This window comes from Selaginella moellendorffii, unplaced genomic scaffold, assembly GCF_000143415.4.
Source record: "Selaginella moellendorffii unplaced genomic scaffold, v1.0 SELMOscaffold_154, whole genome shotgun sequence".
NCBI classification, from domain to species: domain Eukaryota; kingdom Viridiplantae; phylum Streptophyta; class Lycopodiopsida; order Selaginellales; family Selaginellaceae; genus Selaginella; species Selaginella moellendorffii.
The window spans coordinates 114,330-134,376 of NW_003314415.1; the positions used below are offsets into that span (position 1 = coordinate 114,330).

General features: G+C 49.1%; 6 protein-coding genes across 8 annotated transcripts; 5 read left to right on the plus strand and 1 right to left on the minus strand.

The window, feature by feature from the left end:
• The first annotated feature begins 4,389 nt into the window (after window positions 1–4,389).
• LOC9640918 (5-oxoprolinase) lies at window positions 4,390–8,803 on the plus strand. The gene is made up of 4 exons (XM_002993313.2): window positions 4,390–4,470; window positions 4,640–8,519; window positions 8,576–8,643; window positions 8,701–8,803. The coding sequence occupies exon 2, from the start codon at window positions 4,661–4,663 to the stop codon at window positions 8,513–8,515; it is 3,855 nt and encodes a 1,284-aa protein (XP_002993359.1). The 5' UTR covers window positions 4,390–4,470; window positions 4,640–4,660; the 3' UTR covers window positions 8,516–8,519; window positions 8,576–8,643; window positions 8,701–8,803.
• Window positions 8,804–8,819: 16 nt separating this feature from the next.
• Window positions 8,820–10,215, plus strand: LOC9640919 (fatty-acid-binding protein 3, chloroplastic). Its single transcript, XM_024667083.1, has 5 exons — window positions 8,820–9,039; window positions 9,261–9,371; window positions 9,428–9,595; window positions 9,706–9,836; window positions 10,078–10,215. Exons 1-5 carry the CDS (start codon window positions 8,820–8,822, stop codon window positions 10,213–10,215), a joined length of 768 nt encoding a protein of 255 aa, XP_024522851.1.
• A 969-nt stretch (window positions 10,216–11,184) lies between these two features.
• LOC9640920 (outer envelope pore protein 16-2, chloroplastic) lies at window positions 11,185–12,218 on the minus strand. The gene is made up of 7 exons (XM_002993345.2): window positions 12,175–12,218; window positions 11,968–12,068; window positions 11,834–11,909; window positions 11,735–11,775; window positions 11,626–11,659; window positions 11,498–11,565; window positions 11,185–11,405 (listed from the first exon to the last, which is right to left on the minus strand). Exons 2-7 carry the CDS (start codon window positions 12,061–12,063, stop codon window positions 11,262–11,264), a joined length of 459 nt encoding a protein of 152 aa, XP_002993391.1. The 5' UTR covers window positions 12,064–12,068; window positions 12,175–12,218; the 3' UTR covers window positions 11,185–11,261.
• A 53-nt stretch (window positions 12,219–12,271) lies between these two features.
• On the plus strand, window positions 12,272–15,960 carry LOC9640951 (cell division control protein 48 homolog B). Of its 3 annotated transcripts, XM_024667042.1 has the most exons (17): window positions 12,272–12,422; window positions 12,469–12,513; window positions 12,571–12,626; window positions 12,677–12,826; window positions 12,884–12,991; window positions 13,047–13,146; window positions 13,204–13,488; window positions 13,554–13,723; window positions 13,782–13,910; window positions 13,967–14,054; window positions 14,105–14,182; window positions 14,245–14,554; window positions 14,600–14,706; window positions 14,780–14,891; window positions 14,974–15,150; window positions 15,234–15,401; window positions 15,549–15,960. In XM_024667042.1, the coding sequence occupies exons 1-12, from the start codon at window positions 12,303–12,305 to the stop codon at window positions 14,542–14,544; spliced, it is 1,629 nt and encodes a 542-aa protein (XP_024522810.1). In that variant the 5' UTR covers window positions 12,272–12,302; the 3' UTR covers window positions 14,545–14,554; window positions 14,600–14,706; window positions 14,780–14,891; window positions 14,974–15,150; window positions 15,234–15,401; window positions 15,549–15,960. The 3 variants fall into 3 exon arrangements, with proteins under 3 accessions (XP_024522810.1, XP_024522809.1, XP_024522807.1); XM_024667041.1 differs by having other exon boundaries at window positions 14,245–14,711; window positions 15,549–15,912; XM_024667039.1 differs by having other exon boundaries at window positions 14,245–14,706; window positions 15,549–15,912.
• Window positions 15,079–15,839, plus strand: LOC9640921. Its single transcript, XM_024667084.1, has 3 exons — window positions 15,079–15,150; window positions 15,234–15,401; window positions 15,549–15,839. The coding sequence occupies exons 1-3, from the start codon at window positions 15,079–15,081 to the stop codon at window positions 15,837–15,839; spliced, it is 531 nt and encodes a 176-aa protein (XP_024522852.1).
• Window positions 15,961–15,983: 23 nt separating the features above from the next.
• On the plus strand, window positions 15,984–20,045 carry LOC9640922. Its single transcript, XM_024667038.1, has 17 exons — window positions 15,984–16,204; window positions 16,272–16,528; window positions 16,601–16,743; window positions 16,812–16,989; window positions 17,042–17,181; window positions 17,241–18,060; window positions 18,112–18,212; window positions 18,258–18,402; window positions 18,455–18,523; window positions 18,576–18,621; window positions 18,670–19,013; window positions 19,070–19,149; window positions 19,198–19,333; window positions 19,400–19,541; window positions 19,612–19,694; window positions 19,746–19,867; window positions 19,936–20,045. Exons 1-16 carry the CDS (start codon window positions 16,099–16,101, stop codon window positions 19,854–19,856), a joined length of 2,901 nt encoding a protein of 966 aa, XP_024522806.1. The 5' UTR covers window positions 15,984–16,098; the 3' UTR covers window positions 19,857–19,867; window positions 19,936–20,045.
• The last annotated feature ends 2 nt before the right edge of the window (window positions 20,046–20,047 follow it).

Consider the following 20,047-nt stretch of genomic DNA (forward strand, 5'->3'; position numbering starts at 1 on the left):
AACCATGCACCCACCAGGATGTTGGAATCTTGAGCTCCTTGATCACCAAGTCATCTGATTTGTTCATCAACGTGTAGTCCCGTGGTACCACCAGCTCAAACCCGGCCGATGATCTCGTCTCGTTCATTGCTCCATTCTCATCACCATTCATCATCCAGCTCTCCATATCTCGCCTCGACCGCTTCCGCGACCTGCTCGACGACGATGCTGGATCAGTCTGCTTGAGCAGCCTGGAGGTCTTGTAAACTGCAGAGTGCTCGCCCACAAACTCATGCACTGTCTCGGGCTCGTCCTTGAACAGCTCCATGAACGATTCCGGAATCTCAGACTTCACCTCAAGCATGGAAGCCAAACTTCTAGACTCCTGGATCATTGGAGCTGCAATAAAGCTGCCGCTCATAGCAGCCTTGATAGGAGATCTCTTCTGCCCGGCAATGCAATGCAAGTAGAGCTCCAAGTTGTGGCAACGCATCCCAAAACCCAGATCCTGGACGTACGGTGACGATGACCAGTCAACCCTCCATTCAACGCCAACGTGCTGGTATATCCCCGGTGGAGTCAACGATACCGGTGGGATGAGCGTGACGATGTCGCCGGTGCTCACAACCCGGATGATCTTGCACGACTCCTCGGCCCGCTTCTTAAACTCACCATCGCCGGTCTTTGGAGCTCCATACACAAACGCCGTCACCATGACTGTTCTTCCTTCGGCGATTCGCGGCTTGTTGAATCCATAGTCCGCTGCTGCGAGTGGTGCCATTCCGGCCCCCATGCTGTGACCCACAAAAGTGATACTCATGTCTTCGTCCTTGTAATCCACTTCTACGAGCTTGTTCACCTCCTTGAAGATCTGGTCTCTTAAGCTCGAGTCTCCAAACATCTTGGAAGCGTCCGAGGCAGTGTACATGCTCAGAAATCCCTCCACGACCCTGGGAAGCGGCTTCTCCAGCCCCAGGAGCTTGAGCTCCTTCATCATAAACTCGCTGTTCACGTACCATTCATCGGAGGCTTTGGTCCCGCGGAGGATGACCGCGACGTCTCTACGGCCGAGTTTTCGGGTTTCCTGGTCGCTCGAGACTGCAATGTAGCCAATCCAGGTCGTCGATGATCTCTTGTGGAGGCCATCGAAGGCAGTCCTCCAGCCTTCAACGACGAGAGTGGAGTAGAGATAGCGAGTGATTTTGTAATCGCTGGTGACCCCAACGTTGGGGAAGAGATCTGATTTGCCGTAAAGGGAGTAGTATATGAACTCGGACTCGACCTCCATGTCGATTGCATCGTACACTGCCTCTACAAACTCACCATAGCGAATGCCGGCAGCTCGCAAATCCGGGTGGAGGGGATCGATCACTCCCTTCCAATTGTTCATGCCTTGGATGTCTTGCCACCTTGTTGCTACTAGAACTCCTGCCATCTTTCAATCTTTTGAGCAATGATCTGCAAGAAGTTCTATGAGAAGCTCTTTATTGTGGAGTTCAACGGGATAAGGAATGTGTGGTTGAGAATGAATACTATAGGATATAAAACTTTATAATGTCCCAATGTCTTTCCATTCTTTAGCTTAGATTCTCTTCTCGTTCGATCATGTATCATTCTTTTCTATCATCACCCATTGTATGTTTCCACAGCTAGCTGATCTCAGCGAAAAAAATGCCACTCTCCTCGATCGAGAGTGAGAGTGAAATGCCAACGTCCTAGCTCCGTTTTCCATTGACTGGGCTGGAACTTTCACCTAAGTTCCCGGTTTAAAGGCGATAAAACTTCTATTGGTGGATCTGAAGATCTTCAGGTCGGAGAAAATCCCCACCGAGAACATCAACTGAATTCGCATGGCACAAGAAAAATTATATTAAATTTCACATGGGGATGTTGGTCTTTTTTATTAGTTTTGCTCGGCCTCGGGGAGTGACGGGAAAGCTCTGGGTTTGATGGAATAAAGATTTCCTTGAAAGCCTAGGATTTTATGTGAACAAGGAAAACTCCCAAACGACTCGGGCAAGAACGATGGTTGGCCTTCTATTATTTTGTTTGTCCGGATTCCGGACTTTGGAAAAACTTTTGCAGGAGCATTTGAGAAGGGCATGGTGGTCAAGGGCACTCTTCTCGTCAGAATGACGAACTCAAGCAGTCATCACCCAAATCCTCTCCGAATTTGGGGAGCTCCTCGCACAACCGTCTACTTGACTTGGATCCAACCTGATATCCACGTAAGTGTATGTTCCAGCGCGGTTGGAGTATCCCTGCCACTTCAAACTCTACGTTTGTATCTGAAATTTTTGCATCGAGACTCTTTGATGTTTACTTGGGAGAGAAAGCACTCAAGGTTCCAAGAGGTTCGTATTTATTTATTTCAGGAGTTCTCCCAGAGCTCGAGAGCCCTCTCCAACAACATACTAGCGATATAAGTCATGACATTCTGTAGGCAAGAGGGTTGAGGAACGCAAGTCTCATGCGTCTACGTCGGAACCGTCCGTTCCAACCATGAGTGTTCCTCTTTGGTATCACGATCCGATAAATTAAGGATATAGCAGTCTATTTATAATGAAGGTTTCTCGAATTCTCTCTAGGGATATGGAGGTAATTTTCAGCAATGGCGCACGCAGTCTTGGAATTCCTTTGCATGAAGGGCGGGTTAACGTCTCCAAGGTACTGAGGGAGTTTGGAGCTGGAGTTCTAATGTGGAAGGATGATGGCAGCCTCAAAAAGCTTGAAATGGGCAAGTCACCAGGCGATGAGCTTAGCACTAATATCTTTACTCCTGGGAAGACGTATCGGGTAATCGAAGCCGTCACGTTTGCCGTCGGCTTTGGAGACAAGTATACTTTCCCTTTATTTGATGGGAGAGTTAGAGTCAGAGAAGTCCTAGATGCTTGTAAAGCTGATGGGTTAAGGGTCGAGGATGGATTAAATGTTCTCCGGGAGCATGGAGAGTTCAGCTTGTGCAAATTTCGCTCCATGAAGCATTATGTCAGGTTGCTAGAGAGGTATCGCGTTGAGCGGGATGAGAAGGAAGACAAACTCACACATGCGTACGTATTTGCAAGCCAAGGAATGAGGAAAGTTGAAGGTTGTGACATAGAGGATACATATGCAGTGGCTGCCACCCCAAGTGTATCTCTTTTTGGTGTATTTGATGGCCATCATGGATCAGCGGCATCTCGGTTCTGCGCAAAACACATGTTCAAGTACTTGACTCAGAACGAGTGTTTCCAAAGAGGCGAGTATGCCCAGAGCCTCAAGGAAGTGTTCCTGCAGATGGACAGGCTAATGAGGAGCCAAGCTGGGCTGCAAGAGATCCAGAATCTGGCAAAGGAGCCCCCAGTGCACGACGATACTATTGTTCTCACTGAGGAGCATGGACTAGGGGTGCAGATGGTATGGCCCGAGAACCATCCTGTTTATTACGTGCACGCCAGCCCTGGAACCTGTGCAGTAGTTGCGCTCGTGCTTGAAAAGAAGGTGTTCATCGCGAGTGCGGGGGATTGTCGCTGCAGCCTGTATAGCAACAAGAAACTGATCCACTTGACCACCGATCATTGGCCATCTACGCCAGAGGAATCAGCGAGGATCCGGAGAGCGGGGGGACAGGCATTGCAGGGAAGGGTGGCCATAGAGTCGCTTTTAGGAGATCCGGGTACGCTCAACATGTCGAGGGCAATAGGAGATCTTCATTTTAAGATGAACAACACGCTTCCTCAGGAGGAACAGATTGTTTCTGCTGCGCCTGATATTGTCGAGGTTGACATCTCGAAAGACTGCGAGTTCTTGATAGTGAACTCAGATGGGGTGTGGAGTGACTATTTCGATACCAGATGTGAGAAGATCAGCAAGGCCATTAAAGAAGATGACAAGGAAGCGGTAGAGAAAGCTGTGGGTATCGATATGGAAGTATTGAGGAACAAACCGAGAAGTTCTTTTGAAAGACGAGACGATCTGACTGTGATTGTGGTGTCCCTTAAACAAGCAGCATTGCATGGGGCAGATCATTTGAACATCAACAAGTATCCTGCTCATTTCAAGAAAAGTGAAATAGGGAGTGATAGGAAGTGATTCATTCGTCGTCTTAATCAATGTTATAGAAATAAGAGAAAACAGTTAAAAACTTGATGATACTTCAAATCACCAACATCAATATAAAAATCATGATTTTTATCCATTCTCGCCTCCAAGATTAGCGGATCGACTCCCTTCCAATGTTCATCCCTTGTTGCTGGATTGGCAAGAAGAAGCTCTATGAAATCTTTGTACTAATTAATTATAACTTATAATTTTAATTTAAATACATATTAATTTTATGTTATGGAATGGGATTCGATCCCATGCCCTTACGGACTAGTACCTGAAACTAAGACCAGCACGTAATTATTCTCCTAAACCCGTGTCATTCGCATCGCTAGGTGTAAGCTTCGATTCTCTCCTCGTTGTGGGAACCCTCCTTGTGGCGCCGAGGATTGATACCAATCGACCCAGGTATGAAATTTTTCTCTCCGAGCAGTGAGATTCCTGTAGCTGTGTAGGGTTTAGCGAGCAGCACAGGCCATTTTCCTTTTTGATAGATCAACATTGAAGCTTAGATTCTCTTCTCGAGTGTTTTATCACTCTTTTCTATCGTCACCCATTGTGTTTGTTTTTTTCACAGGTAACTGTGATCGCATTTGAGATGGACCAAGATCCCAGCGAAAGAAATGCCACTCTCCTCGAAAACCGGAGCTCGAGACACTTCCGGTTTTGCATTGACAGGGGTGGAACTTTCACCGACGTCTACGCGGAAGTTCCCGGTGAGTGTGGTTTCAAGGCGATAAAGCTCCTCTCGGTGGATCCGGGCAACTATGACGACGCTCCCAGGGAAGGAATCCGGAGAATTCTCGAGGAGTTCACAGGAAAAAAGATCCCCAGGTCGGAGAAAATCCCCACCGAGAACATCGACTGGATCCGCATGGGAACGACAGTGGCTACAAACGCTTTGCTCGAGAGGAAGGGAGAAAGAACTGCGCTGTGTGTCACCAAAGGCTTTCGAGATCTCCTCCGGATTGGAAACCAAGCACGGCCGAGTATTTTTGATCTCACGGCCTCCAAGCCGTCACCTTTGTATGAAGAAGTGGTGGAAGCGGAGGAGCGAGTGAGGCTGGCGCTGGAAAACGATGCTCTAGCCGACGAGAAAGTGGAAGTCGTGCAAGGGATCTCCGGAGAGCTCGTGGAGATTTTCAAGCCTCTGGATCTGGAAGCTCTGAGGCCATCGCTGGAGGGGCTGCTCGAGCGAGGGATCCAGAGCTTGGCGGTGGTGTTTCTACACTCCTATATCTTCCCAAGGCACGAGCAGCAAGTGGAGAGGCTGGCCAAGTCGATGGGTTTCAAGCAAGTTTCGCTGTCCTCGGCATTGGTTCCAATGGTTCGTGCTGTTCCTCGAGGCCACACTGCGACAGTGGACGCGTACCTCACTCCCGTGATCAAGGACTACTTGGCTGGATTCCTCTCCGGTTTCGACGATGGTCTCGACAAAGTTATCGTCTCGTTCATGCAGTCCGATGGAGGACTCACTCCGGAGAGCCGGTTCTCGGGGCACAAGGCCATCCTCTCGGGCCCGGCTGGAGGAGTGGTCGGCTACGCGAAAACTACTTTCGGACTGGAGACTCACCGGCCCTTGATCGGCTTCGACATGGGAGGAACTTCCACGGACGTGAGCCGATATGCCGGACACTACGAGCAAGTTTTGGAGACACAGACCGCCGGAGTGATCATCCAAGCTCCACAGTTGGATATCAACACCGTGGCTGCCGGAGGCGGCTCCAAGCTCAAGTTCCAAGTTGGTGTTTTCAAGGTTGGCCCCGAGTCCGTTGGAGCTCATCCGGGACCTGTGTGCTACAGGAAAGGTGGCCAACTTTCGGTCACGGACGCCAACTTGGTGCTCGGCCGGGTGATCCCGGACTACTTTCCATCCATCTTTGGGCCTCGCGAGGACGAGCCGCTCGATCTGGAAGCCGCGAAGGTGGCTTTCAAAACTCTGGCGGACGAGGTGAACGAGTACCGGCGGCAAGCGGACGAGAGCTCGGTGGAGATGAGCATCGAGCAGGTGGCGCTGGGATTTCTCGACGTAGCGAACGAAGCGATGTGTCGGCCGATCCGCCAGCTTACGGAGATGAAAGGATACGAGACGAGCCAGCACGCGTTGGCTTGCTTTGGAGGAGCGGGGCCGCAGCACGCTTGCGCCATCGCCAAAGCTCTGGGAATACGTGAGGTTGTGGTGCACAGGTACTGCGGGATCTTGAGTGCCTATGGCATGGGACTTGCGGACGTTGTGGAAGACGCACAGGAGCCTTACGCTGCTACTTACGGACTGGAAGTCATGGCCGAGGTCTCCAAACGAGCTCGAGCTTTAGCTCAGCACGTAACTCGGGAGCTCAAGGCTCAAAACTTTCGCGACCAGGATATCTCCACCGACTTGTTCCTCAACTTGCGATACGAAGGCACCGACACGACCATCATGATCGCCGAGCCCGAGGACGGGGACTTTGGAAAGGCCTTCGTCCGCGAGTTTCGTCGGGAGTATGGATTCGAGCTGCTCAACCGGAAGATCCTCATCAGCGACGTAAGAGTTCGCGGTACCGGGATGAGCAACATTTTGAAGCCTTTGCTTCTGGACAAAGCTGACAGTGGCGATCCTCTAGCGGAGGATAGGAAGCACAGAGTTTACTTTGGAACCGGCTGGCACGACACTCGAGTATACTTGCTAGAGAAGCTTGGCTATGGTCACGAGCTGCCAGGGCCTTGCATCGTCATGAATGGGAACAGCACCATCGTCGTGGAGCCGAACAGCAAAGCCTTCATCACAAAGCATGGAAATATCAAGATAGAGGTCGGGACGAGCGCAGCAAGCTCTGATGATCATCCATCACCCAAAGTTGATACGAAGCTCGACGTGATCCAGCTCTCCATCTTCAACAACAGGTTCATGGGAATCGCCGAGCAGATGGGAAGAACACTCCAGCGAACTTCCATCTCCACAAACATCAAGGAGAGGCTGGATTTCTCATGCGCTCTCTTCAGTCCAACGGGGGGCCTGGTTGCAAACGCTCCACACGTACCCGTGCACCTGGGAGCCATGTCCAGCACGGTACAATGGCAGCTCGAGTTCTGGCGTGACAACTTGCGAGAAGGCGACGTGCTCGTCACAAACCATCCAGCCGCCGGTGGAAGCCATCTTCCAGACATTACCGTCGTCACCCCGGTTTTCCGAGATGGCAAGATCATCTTCTTCGTCGCCAGCCGCGGACACCACGCAGAGATCGGTGGGATCACCCCCGGAAGCATGCCACCTTTCTCGAAGACGATCCGGGAGGAGGGAGCGGCGATCAAAGCGTTCAAGCTGGTGGAAGGAGGCGTATTTCAGGAAGATGGCATTGTCAAGATCCTCAAGGCGAAGACTCTCGACGACGGAGAGACGGATACTCTCATCCCCGGGACGAGAAAACTTGAGGACAACCTCTCCGACTTGCGAGCACAGGTTGCGGCAAACCAGCGAGGAATCGGGCTCATAGCCGAGCTTATCGACGAGTATGGACTGGAAGTCGTGCAAGCGTACATGGGACACGTCCAGGCCAACGCCGAGGCCGCGGTTCGCGAGATGCTAAAGTCCGTGGCGGCGAAACACTCACACAAGCGAAGAGAGGATCACGATCACTCGCTGGTGGTGCTCGAGGCCGAGGACTACATGGACGACGGCTCCACGATCAAGCTGGAGCTCACCATCGACTCCAAGCTCGGCCAAGCACGCTTCGACTTCGCTGGAACCAGTCCGGAAGTTTATGGAAACTGGAACGCTCCCGAGGCCGTGACCGCCGCCGCGGTGATCTACTGCCTGCGCTGCCTGGTGGACGTGGACATTCCCTTGAACCAGGGGTGTCTAGCTCCGGTCTCCATCGCCATCCCGAAAGGATCGTTTCTATCGCCCAGTGACAAAGCCGCGGTGGTGGGAGGCAACGTTTTGACGTCGCAGAGGGTGACGGACGTGGTTCTCTCGGCCTTCGAGGCGTGTGCGTGCTCGCAAGGATGCATGAACAACCTCACGTTTGGAGACGAGAGCTTTGGATACTACGAGACGATCGCAGGTGGAAGTGGAGCCGGGCCGGGTTGGAGTGGAAGCAGCGGCGTCCAGTGTCATATGACCAACACCAGGATGACCGACGCGGAAATTTTCGAGCAGCGGTATCCGGTGCTGCTGCGGGGATTTGGATTGAGGGAGGGGAGTGGAGGTAGTGGAGAGTTTCGGGGTGGCGATGGAGTGGTGCGTGAGATCGAGTTCCGGAGGGGCGTGACGGTGAGTGTTTTGTCCGAGAGGAGAGTGCATGCTCCGCGGGGGCTGTGCGGCGGAGGGAATGGAGCTCGCGGGGTGAACTTGGTGCTGAGGAAGGATGGGAGGTGTGTCAACCTTGGAGGGAAGAACACTGTGCGTGTGGAGGCTGGGGAGGTGCTGAGGATTCTCACGCCTGGAGGTGGTGGCTATGGTGGAGCTCCATAGAGAGGTAAAGAAAAATTGTTTTTTTCCTTCTCATCTTTTGCTCTCTTTTTTTTTTCGCAGCTATTGTTTGCAAAGCCACCGTTCGCAATCGCTACGTGATTTTCGACGTGCTTGCTCTCCACTAACTGGTATGGATCTTCTCTTTTTTTTTTTTTCTCGAGAAGAAGTTTGCTTTCGTTTATCAGTTGGATCTTTTGAGACGATCTCTAGATAACTGGTAAGAATATCCTGCGTTTTGTTTGTCTCGGTGGTGTAGCTGAAATAAAAAGAATGAGAAAGTTGGCTCTAGTCTAGCCCTACGAAAATGCTCAAGTTTATGGTGGCTTCCTCCGTGCTGGCTGGAGCTGGATTGCTCCTCCACGCGTCGCCGCCACCCAAATCACCATATAGCTCAAGCACAGGTGGAGCGCCTTTATCTTGTTCTTCTTCGTTTTCCAGGCGTCGCTACTACCGACCATTCTTTGCAAGGCCTGCTTTTGCCGAGGAGCTCAAGTCTTCCTCGTCTTACCCAAGATCGGCTACTGGTAAGTTGCTTGCTTGCTTGTTTTCTACTAAAGTTTTTATTGTGGTTTTCTTCTTCCAGGTCGCTCCACTGTACAAGTCGAGCCCAGTACAGGATTTGGATTTTCCAATCTCGAAAAACTCCCTGGAGCGTCTTGTGAGTTGTCTCTTCTCGGCCTCGGTGAGCTCTCCATATTTTGGTTTGATTTTGTTTCTGTGAGTTTTACCATGCTCTTGAACGCAGGAGTCAGGGAAAAGAAGATTGCCTTTGTTGCTGTGAAAGCCTATGCAGTGGGATTTTATGCGAACAAGGAACAGCTCCCAAACGACTGGGACAAGAACTTTTTGGTCGAAGGTTGGCCTTTTATTCTTTTGTTTGTCCATGGAAAGCGCACACTCAAACTTTTGCAGGAGCATTTGAGAAGGGCCTGGTGGTCAAGCTTGCGCGTGACGTCAGTGGTGCACTTTTCTCGTCAGCCTTGAATGACGAACTCAAGCCTCGGCTAAAATCATCACCCGAGGGCGAGAAAATCCTTTCCGAATTTGGGAAGCTCTTCCAGAACCGGAAGCTGAAAAAAGGTACAACAGTCTACTTCACTTGGATCCAACCCGATACTCTCTACGTAAGTTTTTGCTTGGTAAGTTCCAGCGCAAGAAATTTGGAGTGATTTTGTAGGTTGGAGTATCAGATGGCGAAACTCCTGCGACTCCAAACTCGACGTTTGTCTCTGGATTCTTTGCATCAAGACTCTTCGATGTTTACTTGGGAGAGAAATCAGTCTCACCGTCACTCAAGGCTTCCATAGCTGATCATCTTCATGTATGAGAGGTTTGTATTTATTTATTTATTTCAAGAGTTCTTTAAAAGCGGCGAGACTCGGAGAATTTACAGACAATACCAATCAGAGCTTCAGCGAACGGTGATGGGAGCTTGAACAGCAGTGAAAGACACAAGTGTATAATCCACTCTGTGGAAAGCTGAAAGTTTCTCGTTTACTTCCGTGGTGACACCATGGTACGTTCCAGAGTCCAGTTCACTGACCACGAGAGTGTTCGCTTAGGATGTGATCCCTAAGTTTGAGACTAACGGTCTTTTGGATACTGGATTCACTAGAGCTCGAGAAAGAGTCCTCTTCAACAACATTAGTGGAGTAGCTGTTGAGACTTTCGAGAGATATAAAGAGCTCTTGACACTGTAGCTGGCAAGAAACGAGAGGCTTGAGGCCATGTGTATGTATGTGTGTACGTATGATAAATGCTCTAACCAGGACACCCGAGTAGACATAGATGACAGTATGAAATCTTTGATCAAACGTTTTTCCGAGGCTTGTGGTATTTAAACATGATATCACCTATTGATAAGTAAAATAGAAAGAAGAAGAGAGAGGAATGATAGTGATGTGTTTTAGATTAAAATATGATTTGTAAGGGGTTATAAAAGAAACTCAAAACAATAAGAAGTTTAATTATGCACTAAGAAAAAGCTTTCTTTAACATCTTTCTTACACTTGGAATAGGCCAGTTTAAGGTGGTTGAAACTTCACTCAGTGATAACTCACCACATCCAAATGCCAAACGAGATCACCAGGAAAGAACGTCTCACCTCGTTGTCTAGCATGGGTTAATGTTAACTGCAAGATTCGTAACAATGCTAGATCATGGTCCTTGTCTAACTGAATCAACTCGTTGGCACGATCTAGAGTTGAAGTTTCTGTCTAAGAGTTGCTCGAAAACCTGTTGCCATTGTTATCAGTGATGGAGGCATAGAGAAGACTGGATGAAAAACATTCCCTAAAAATGTTTGAAGTTCATTCTTTTACATTGTTGCACATTATTTAAATTTAAATTTAAATTTCAAGGCTGTAAAGCCCTGCTTTTCGGATATATTTGGTCTGCCACTCTCAGGCTTGTTTGCTCTCATCCTCAAACAAACTCCCCAGGTTGGAAACTTTGGACAAATGGGAAAATATTGGCAAAACGACATACATCTATCACGACCGCGGCCAGTATGGATTCCAAGATCAATTTCCACTCTGGAATCCTGGTTGGAGCTAGCATCCGCAATGTAAACTATTGGGGAATTGCGTTCCTCTGGTCTCTCTGGGAACAGACATTGGACATCCTATTGTGAAGTTCCCTCAAAACGGATATCGTTAGCAAAACATGTCAAAGCGAAAAGCTTAGAAACCAGACTTTATCTAAAAAAATGCTTATCTGACAAGAGAGCGCTTCTAGAATCGATCACTTAGATGAGCTTCTCGATGAAATCCGCAGCGATTGCAACCGCCCCTCCCGTTAGAGCACCGCTCACCACAGCCTCGGCGCGAGGATTGGGCTCCGTCAGGGACACAGCGGCTCCAGCCAGTGCTCCTCCAAACATGGCGTTCTTCTGCGCTCGAGCGATCATGCCACGAAAAAGAGAACATCCATCAATCAATCTTTCAATCATGAACATCCAGGAGGAAAACTTAAAATACGTACCCAGTCGTGAACACCACGGGCTTCCTTCAAGCTGATCGTGGCGCTCGAATAGATTCCAGAGGCCAGGCCTATCAAGTCAGAGACACAGTAGTTTATAGTTAAAAGATAAAGAAAAAAGGAGAGCTTACCCCACTGCACAGCTTGCTTCCCGACGGTAAACGCCTAAACCAGGAACAACAACAAAGAAAGTAATGAGAATCATCCCAAAGATAATGTATTCTTTTGTATAGATCATACCGCCTCTTCCAGCTGCAACGGGCACTTCGAAGACTTCTTGTCTAGAAACGCAAAAAGGAAAAAATTATCGATCGATTTGGAGCGATACGAGAAGCATACCAGAATTCAAGCTCGTAGACACGAAATCCGCCGCTTCCCTTGCAGCAATCTGAGAGGTCGCGTGGACGAGGCCGACCTGACAAAGAATCGATGATCAGAGGCGACCAAGAAAGGGAGATTTCGCAAAGACTCACGGCGCCGGCCTTGAGAAACGCCTCCACGGAGCGATTCACGACCGGGTGACCAAGATCCAAGAAGACATCGTCATCGCCTTTTCCAAAGCCCGCCATTGTGTCTGGCGCCAAGAAAGAAGCGGCGATTTCAACAAGGCGCTGGAAAGATCGATCTAGGTATCTTGATCGATCGAGAGAGAGAGAGAAAGAGAAGAAGCGAGCGCATACCTGGACGCCTGCGAAAAAGATTAAGGCGCTCCTAAAAAACCCTGGCACGAGATAAGAGACTAGCATTTCATCTCGGCCGTCCGATCTTAAACCTTGCCATTTTTGGGTTTTAGGGTTCTTCGCTGTTCATGGCGACAAAGAATGCCGAGCAGAGGATTGCGGGATTGCCGGCGGCATTGCAAGCGCTGCGCGAGCTCGTCGTGTGGCCTGTGAGATTCTCGGCTGAAGCCTCGTCGATCGGCCTCAAGGTAGTGTTTCCACAGTGGAATCTAGCTGATTGAGTGAAATTTCTAGTGGTCTAGGGGTCTTCTTCTTCACGGGCCTCCGGGAACTGGAAAGGTATGCGTTACACTCGCGTTTTTTCTTTCTTTCTGGTCGATTGATCTGACAATGCAGACGACTCTTGTCCGTGCTATTGCCGAGGAATGTAACGCTCATCTTATATCACTCAGGTGGGCATTTTCTTAGTGTTTTCTAGGGTTTTTTTCTTAGTTTCTCACAGTGCAGGCTCCGTACACAAGGCTTACGCTGGAGAGAGTGAGCGAGTTCTCAGGGATGCTTTCTCTGAGGCTGGAAAGCATGCGGAGAATGGCTCTCCAGCGATTATCTTTATTGATGAGATTGATACTCTTTGTCCCCGCCGTGATGCAAGGTAACCATGTCTGCGAGAAAAAAGGTGACAATTAATTCTCGGTTTCTCCCTTGCAAGGCGAGAGCAGGAATCGCGATTGGTCGCGCAGCTGAACACTCTAATGGACGGTGTTGCAAAATCTAGCGAAGAGTCCTCTAAAGTGTTCGTCGTCGCTGCAACGAACAGGTGAACTATATTACGTGCCTTCCCAAGATGGTTTTATGATTTGATATTACGTTAGAGTGAATGCAGTCGATCCATCACTTCGAAGACCAGGCCGTTTCGATAAGGAAATTCTGGTGAACGCGCCAAACGCGAGCGAACGGTTTCAAATCTTGAACGTAAGTCTTCTGTGGTTTTCCCACATTGATTTTGTTTGTTATTTTTGCTTCATACAGCTTTACGCGCAAAACATTCCTATGGACAGCAGTGTCGACCTCGAAGCTCTTGCAGATCGATGTAGTGGCTACGTGGGCGCCGACCTGGAAGCTCTGTGTCGAGAAGCTGCAATGGCAGCTCTCCGGAGATCATTGAAGAATGGCAGCAAAGAAGACGAGAAGCTTGTTACTTCCAAAGATTGGGACAGTGCTCGGACGAAAGTTGGTCCAAGTGTTGTGAGGGGCGTTGCAGCAGACGTTCCGAAAGTGTCGTGGGATGAAATTGGTGGCTTGCAAGATGTGAAGGTTCATCCTCTCTTGTCTTGTCCTTTGTTTCTCCTGATGGTTTTACTGTTCTTGTTCTTTTGCAGAAAAAGCTTCAACAGTCTGTGGAGTGGCCAATTAAACATTCCGTCGCTTTCCAGAGGCTAGGACTGCGCGCCGATCGTGGAGTTCTATTGCACGGACCACCTGGATGCTCGAAGACTACACTTGTCAAGGCCGTCGCTCACGCTGCACAAGCTACTCTTTTCTCATTAAGGTCCGGGTCAAGTTTTTAAACGTTGAGCGGGTTTTTGTTTCTAATGTCATTAACACAGTGGAGCCGAAATGTTCTCCATGTACGTCGGAGAAGGCGAAGCACTTTTGCGCGACACATTTCGTTTGGCTCGAGTGGCAAAGCCAAGCATGATCTTCTTCGACGAGGTGGACGCCATCGCGTCCAGCCGGTAAGTCCGTCCATCACTCATTCCTTGTTCGTTTCTTATATTTTCAAGATTGGCAGAGAAGATAACTCCAAAGATGGGCACTCGGTTGGCGAAAGACTACTATCGACAGTGTTGACAGAGATTGATGGACTTGAAACACTGCAGGCATGGGATTACTTTGTATCCTACTTTGTGACTAAATCCGGCTTATGCAGGGTGTCCTCGTCGTAGGAGCCACAAATCGACCGTCAGCTATAGACTCGGCTTTGTTAAGGCCGGGGCGTTTCGATCGTGTAAGTGAGCAGAGGCACAGTTCGTCACTGTTTCATCTTACACTTTCATCTTTGTCTTCCAGGTGATCTATGTTCCACCTCCAGATGCTTCGGAAAGGTTAGAAATCCTGCTCGTCCACACCAAAAAGATGGCTCTCGCTCCCGACGTCGATCTCGGACAGATTGCCAGCGCTACCGAGTGCTTCACCGGGGCTGAATTGGCATCGCTGTGCCGAGAAGCCGCCATCGCTGCTCTGCGAGAAGACGTCCAGAACGCGAGCGTGGTGTGTAACAGGCACTTTCAACACGCGAGAGATCACATCTCTCCCGCGCTCACGAAGCTGGAAATCGCGAGCTATGAAAGCTTCTCGCGGGAAAGATAGAAAACCAAAGGTTAAGTCGCTGTGTTTTGTGCTAATGGATGATTAGCCTTTACAGGAGAAAAGCTTCCACGGTTAGCTTAAAACTTAACGGCGTCGTTAAAAGCTTTAGCGTCAGACACGGAGCAACGGCTACCAACTAGGCTTGGGGCCGCCGAAGCTCAGGTTCGGTAATTCTTTGTGGAAGAACAACAGAGCACTTTTGAGCGCTTGTGTTTTCTCTTTTCTATTCTTCCAGGGCAGTGGCTAGGCGCTACGATCGATTTCTTCTTCCTTCCATCGATTCCTCCTCCGCGCGGCTGCGGCCGATAGGCGCTTGGCCGAGCGTCAAAGATTGGGAATTCGCCGAGGTATAGCTCTTATTCTGGCAATGCTGTGCCTGGATTGCGAAATTTCGGTGGCCTCGCTCAAGATCTGGTGCTTTCCACGCAGGTTTTGAGCTACAGTGCCGGATTTCCTCCCACTGTTGCCGCGATTTCACTCTAGATCTAAGGGCGATTTGGAGGTTTTGAGGCTCTCTTTCTGCCGGATCGTCCAATGGTGGGAGTTTTCACACGCATTGCCCGAGGCGTGTCAGGGGACCACCACAACCATTTCCCGCAAGGAACTGTAAGTAGTGCTGCCAAGCGTTTGTGCTTTGTGTCGTGTGTAGCTTGCTTATTTGACAACAAGTATTTTGTGCGATCTTGTAGGAAACAAAGGCACACACTGTACTGGCAGTGACTTTAAAAGATGCGATTGGAGCCGCGAGGCTGGATCTGGGCGTGATGGAAGAATTCGCCCCAGTGGAACATCCACTCGAGCCTCCGGACCATGACAAGCCGGTTCGCTGCCCTCCGCCGGAACCATGCATCGTTCACGTAAGTTTCGAGTTTTGCTTTAGTTCATCGATAGATCGTCAGAGTTCTCGTAGTTCTTCCTTAGAGTTTTCTCGTTTTAGCTAGCTTCTGGGGATCTTCTCTGGTTCTCTTTGTTTGATTGCTGTTCTTGGTGGTTTTTTCTGGCAGGATGGCCGGATATGGAAAGAGCGCGCTGCGAGACGAAGAGCCGAGTATCCAATCGCGCGAGAGACTAGCCTTCCCACGTCCTACCAGCGGCGGCAGAAGCTCGAGCACAGCAATTTCTTGCTGCCATCCTTCAGTGCTCCCGAGAAACATCTCCTCAAAATGATAGAGCACGCCGCCGCCGCCAAGCCCAGCGCCGCCAAGTCCCCCGCCACCACCACCGCCACCGCCGCCGCCGCCGCCGCCGCCCCAGACAACGATCTCCAACGAAAAATCGAAGAGCCCGTGGGATGAAACTCTCATCTCCAATGGTTCCCTGTACTATACATTCTCCACGAGGTAAATATACTATGACGTGTAATGCCAAGTGATGACGTGGCTGCCAGCCTCGATAAATCTAATAATTATTTTAAAATGGTATTAGGGCTTCTAGCTCCGAGGCAGCAAAGCGGTAGAACAGGTAGAGTCTCAAGCGGCGGACGGCGATGGCGGCGATCGGCTGATTCGCTTCTAGAGCTGCGCGCGCTCCGCCGGGCAATGTGTGGATTGCGCAATGGCCAAGGCGGCGGCGAGCACATTGGAAGGGCTCCTGGAGGAGGCAAAGAGGCGCGCGGTGCTGTTCGTGCTCTTCGTCTTGACCATTGCCTATTGCATGTCGTGTAAGTATCCTTCTCTCTTCTCGCCGTGTTTGGTGTAGATTTTTAATTTTAGGCTTTCTCGTGGCAGTGACGAGCAATTCGGTGCTAGTAAACATTCCAATCGCGATTGTGCTGCTGGCGGTGGCTCGGAGAATCTCGCTGGAGCTGATAATCCGGTGGAGGCCGTCTAGTTTGGAAACTATTCCAGTCATTTATCAATGCAAGCGCCTTGCACCAAATGATCCTTTGATCTCGTCTCCCTCGGTGCCATCAACCAAATGGCGATCGCAAATCGACTCTCCAGCAGTGGAAGCTGCTCTCGAAGAATTCACTCATCGCATTGTGGTAAGCATTAAGAAAAACGAATGCTTTTGTCATTGTAAAACATGGTTTTGCTTTTGTTTCCTTTTTTAACAGGCCGAGTTTGTGACCAACCTCTGGTACGCCATGATCACTCCTGACCGAGAATGTCCTCAGGAAATCGAAAACATCATCAATGGGGCCATTGGTGAGGTTTCAGTAAGAGTTAAGCAAGTAAATCTTATCACACTTTTAACTAGGTGAAGCAACGAAAGAAGGACGTGCTTGTGTTGAGACTTGTGCTGACACGTTCCTGTTTGTTGTGCAGGGATATTGTCGATGTTATTGGGAATCATCTTGAAGTTTATAGAGAACTGCAAGCTTCCATTGGTGCCGACTATCTTGGCACTCTATCTACCGAAGAGAGGGATGAGAAAATAAAGAAGAGCCTTGCATCAACAAAGAAACTTCACCCGGCCGTGAGCTCTGTTGAGATGGAAATCCAGGTGGGTGTATCGCTTTTGCAACTAAGTTTGCTCAGAAGAATTGGTTTCGCAGGTCCTTCAGCGACTGATGGGTGGTGTCCTTGCAATCGTTTTGGGACCTGAAGAAGCGAACTGCAAAATAGTGCGTTGCTTTTCTCGGGAGTTGCTGGCTTGTGCTGTAATGCGTCAAGTGATGAACTTAGCATGTCCAAGGTAATTCTTTTTAGTGTCTCCATCGAATTTCTATTTGAATCTTTTCCTTCTTTACGCAGAATAATTAACGAGGTAATTGACTGGCTAGTCATCTCGCAACGTAGTCGACTATCAAAGGGCATCAAAGTGCCAGCCGAAATTGTTCGTGCCGATTCTTCTCAATTTACAGATTCGGGCATGCTTCCGACAGACGTTGGGGTAGAAATGTCTGAAGTTGGAAAGATTGAAGACGAAGAGAGCAGCAAAAAGGTTTCCACTTCTACGTCCTCGCTAACAGCGCAGTCAATGAAAAGCGGAACACATTCAGCACACCACGTCTATCCATCGCGTTCAGGAGACTGGGCGCATGCCCTTGACGCGTTTAACCAGAGAAAAACTCAAGCTCTTGCTCCTGAACACTTGGACAATTTATGGGCTAAAGGTCGGAATTACAAGAGAAAGGATGCTAAGAAAACGGTGCCTAAAGGTGGTGGCTTGGAACAGTCCACAGCGACGGAAGAAGTGCCGATCATTGGTGACAACGACGAAGGAATGTCCGAACTCCGAGACATAAGAGAAGGCTCGAGTCTCCTTGATAAGACAGTGACCGTGGATAACGACTACTACGGGAGGCCTCGGAATCAGTCGAAGGTTATTGTTGTTGGCGAGGACAGTATCGGAGTGCGTAGCGGGGCCAGCAAGGAGGCATCAGTTTCACGGGTTATACATCATCCTTTGGAAGTTCCTGAAGCTGGTCACGAAGAAAACATGCAAAAGACTCATCGCCATCGACGATCACATAGCAGTGGAGGTGGGGTGGATCAGGAGAAGTACTCGGAAGCGAGCAAGAAACCAGCACCTGGTGGAACCGTGGGCTACAAATCGAAGTTATCCTGCAAGGTAAGGATGCATTTGACATGCTGGCCTGTTCTTTAATCATTTAGCCTGCAGGTACTTGGTGCTCATTATGAAAAAAATGGATCCAAATCTTTCGCTGTGTATTCTATCTCCGTGTCGAATGTTGAAGAGCAAACATGGGTCGTTATGAGAAGGTCTGCTACAGATTCTTTTTCTTTAGCTCACGTCATTTCATACAGATATCGCAACTTCGAGCAGCTTCATCGTCGTTTACGAGACATGCCGCATTACACTTTGAGCCTACCACCGAAACGGTTTTTATCTTCCAACCTCGATAATGCGTTTGTACGCGAGCGCTGTGTTTTGCTGAACAAGTACTTGAAGGTTGGTAGATTTATCGCAGAGTTCTTCCTTTTATTTAAATTTACTGTTGTAGGACTTGCTGTCTATTCCAAGCATAGCAGAGTTGCATGAAGTGTGGGATTTTCTTAGTGCCAAATCTCGGGTATGCCATACTCTTTTGTTCGAAGTTATATTTATTGTGTTTCGAGCTGCAGAATTATGCGTTTGGCGATTCCGTCTCGATCATGAAAACACTTGCTGGTATGTCTCCTTATTTGTTCTTCAGGCGATGACGTTTTCCTTTTCCAGTCAATGTCGACGATGCTGTGGATGATGTGTTCCGACAAATTAAAGGAGTTTCTGGTGGGGTGTTAGGGACCACTGGAACGAGAAAAAGCAGCTCGCTTATTGAAAGGAGCGAGCCAAGTCAAACGTGGAATGCTGCTGCAGTACCATCTTCATATGCAGTAGGCGACGCTGCTACAAATAGTCAGCCTTCGGATGATGATGGAGAAGATGGCTATGGATCCGGCTGGCATTCGGACAGTGAAGTGCATAATGTGCAGCACAACAGACGGCTAGAAGCTTCTTTTTCCGATGGCCATTCCCCTGTAGAGTCCCTTGCCGGGTCCGAGATGATCGACGAGCCTGAGGTATCTCCACACTTCTCTTCTATTTTTCTTGTTTTGCTGATGCCTCGATGTTGCAGTGGAATCCTCCCAAGGTGACAGTACCTTTGCTTAATCTTGTAGATATAATTTTTCAGCTCGAAGGCCGTGGCTGGATCAGGTACCGTGTCATTGTACTTGTGTCGATTTTCATGGTGTTTGCTGCCAGGCGGCAGATCGTGTGGATGGCGAAACAGGTGCTACAGCTGGGAATGGCTGATGCAATCGATGACTGGCTTCTTACACAAATCCAGTATCTTAGGAGCGAGGACGTCATTGTGTGTGGAATCAAAAGACTTCAGCAGGTAAACTATCCGTTCCTTGTCCTTTCCAAATAGAACTCATCGTGTCTCGCTCTTGTCTCTTGCCAGCTTCTATGGCCGGATGGTATCTTTCTAATCAAGCACCCGAAATTCCAATTATCAGCCGATAATCAAGCTGCTCCTCAGCTCTCGTTTGAAGATGAATTGGAGGCTGCTCGTCGCAAGATGGTTGTAAGAGAACTTTTGCAAGGTCGTAGAGTTTTGTTTTTTTCTCTTGTTTTGAGTCCAGAGCTCAACATTTTTCCCTTTTTTTTTGGCAGATCAAGCTCCCACTGCGCTGGTCAGTTTGATTGGAAGAAAGCAGTACATGCGCTGTGCCAAAGACATATATGGTTTTCTCCAAGTAAGCAAGTTTTTGTTTAGAAAGATCCATATCGGACCTTTGTTTTATCAGTCCCAGGTCTGCATCAAGCAACTCGCGTATAGCCTCTTGGAAAAGGTGCTCGGGGCCGCGTTTCCCGAGCTCGAGGATCTAATCCTGGAAGTTCACGGAGCAACTGCGTGAATCGTTCAAAGGTTCGTGGCTACTCTTTGATTTCCTTTGCGCAGCTCACGAGAGGAACACTTTCACTCTTTCTTTGCAGTTTTGATAGCTACAATCGTGATCGTTTCACGAGAGGCTGTTAAAAAAGTATGTTGTACATTGTTTCTCCTTGTACATGTAATTCTTCCATACCATACCATATCCCGTGGCTA

Bases quoted from the DNA above. Each gene is read 5' to 3' on its own strand.
- LOC9640919 (XM_024667083.1), top strand. From the start codon at position 8,820: ATGCTCAAGTTTATGGTGGCTTCCTCCGTGCTGGCTGGAGCTGGATTG. The intron at 9,040-9,260 runs GTAAGTTGCTTG...TCTTGAACGCAG, and splicing joins TTACCCAAGATCGGCTACTG to GAGTCAGGGAAAAGAAGATT. The intron at 9,372-9,427 runs GTTGGCCTTTTA...AAACTTTTGCAG, and splicing joins CAAGAACTTTTTGGTCGAAG to GAGCATTTGAGAAGGGCCTG.
- LOC9640921 (XM_024667084.1), top strand. From the start codon at position 15,079: ATGGTGGGAGTTTTCACACGCATTGCCCGAGGCGTGTCAGGGGACCAC. The intron at 15,151-15,233 runs GTAAGTAGTGCT...GCGATCTTGTAG, and splicing joins ACCATTTCCCGCAAGGAACT to GAAACAAAGGCACACACTGT. The intron at 15,402-15,548 runs GTAAGTTTCGAG...TTTTTCTGGCAG, and splicing joins CGGAACCATGCATCGTTCAC to GATGGCCGGATATGGAAAGA.
- LOC9640922 (XM_024667038.1), top strand. From the start codon at position 16,099: ATGGCCAAGGCGGCGGCGAGCACATTGGAAGGGCTCCTGGAGGAGGCA. The intron at 18,213-18,257 runs GTCTGCTACAGA...CATTTCATACAG, and splicing joins ACATGGGTCGTTATGAGAAG to ATATCGCAACTTCGAGCAGC. The intron at 19,014-19,069 runs GTATCTCCACAC...TCGATGTTGCAG, and splicing joins AGATGATCGACGAGCCTGAG to TGGAATCCTCCCAAGGTGAC.
- LOC9640951 (XM_024667042.1), top strand. From the start codon at position 12,303: ATGGCGACAAAGAATGCCGAGCAGAGGATTGCGGGATTGCCGGCGGCA. The intron at 13,911-13,966 runs GTAAGTCCGTCC...CAAGATTGGCAG, and splicing joins GACGCCATCGCGTCCAGCCG to AGAAGATAACTCCAAAGATG. The intron at 14,183-14,244 runs GTAAGTGAGCAG...TTTGTCTTCCAG, and splicing joins GGCCGGGGCGTTTCGATCGT to GTGATCTATGTTCCACCTCC.
- LOC9640920 (XM_002993345.2), bottom strand. From the start codon at position 12,063: ATGGCGGGCTTTGGAAAAGGCGATGACGATGTCTTCTTGGATCTTGGT. The intron at 11,910-11,967 runs GTGAGTCTTTGC...ATTCTTTGTCAG, and splicing joins CGTTTCTCAAGGCCGGCGCC to GTCGGCCTCGTCCACGCGAC. The intron at 11,660-11,734 runs GTATGATCTATA...TTCCTGGTTTAG, and splicing joins CGTTGCAGCTGGAAGAGGCG to GCGTTTACCGTCGGGAAGCA.
- LOC9640918 (XM_002993313.2), top strand. From the start codon at position 4,661: ATGGACCAAGATCCCAGCGAAAGAAATGCCACTCTCCTCGAAAACCGG.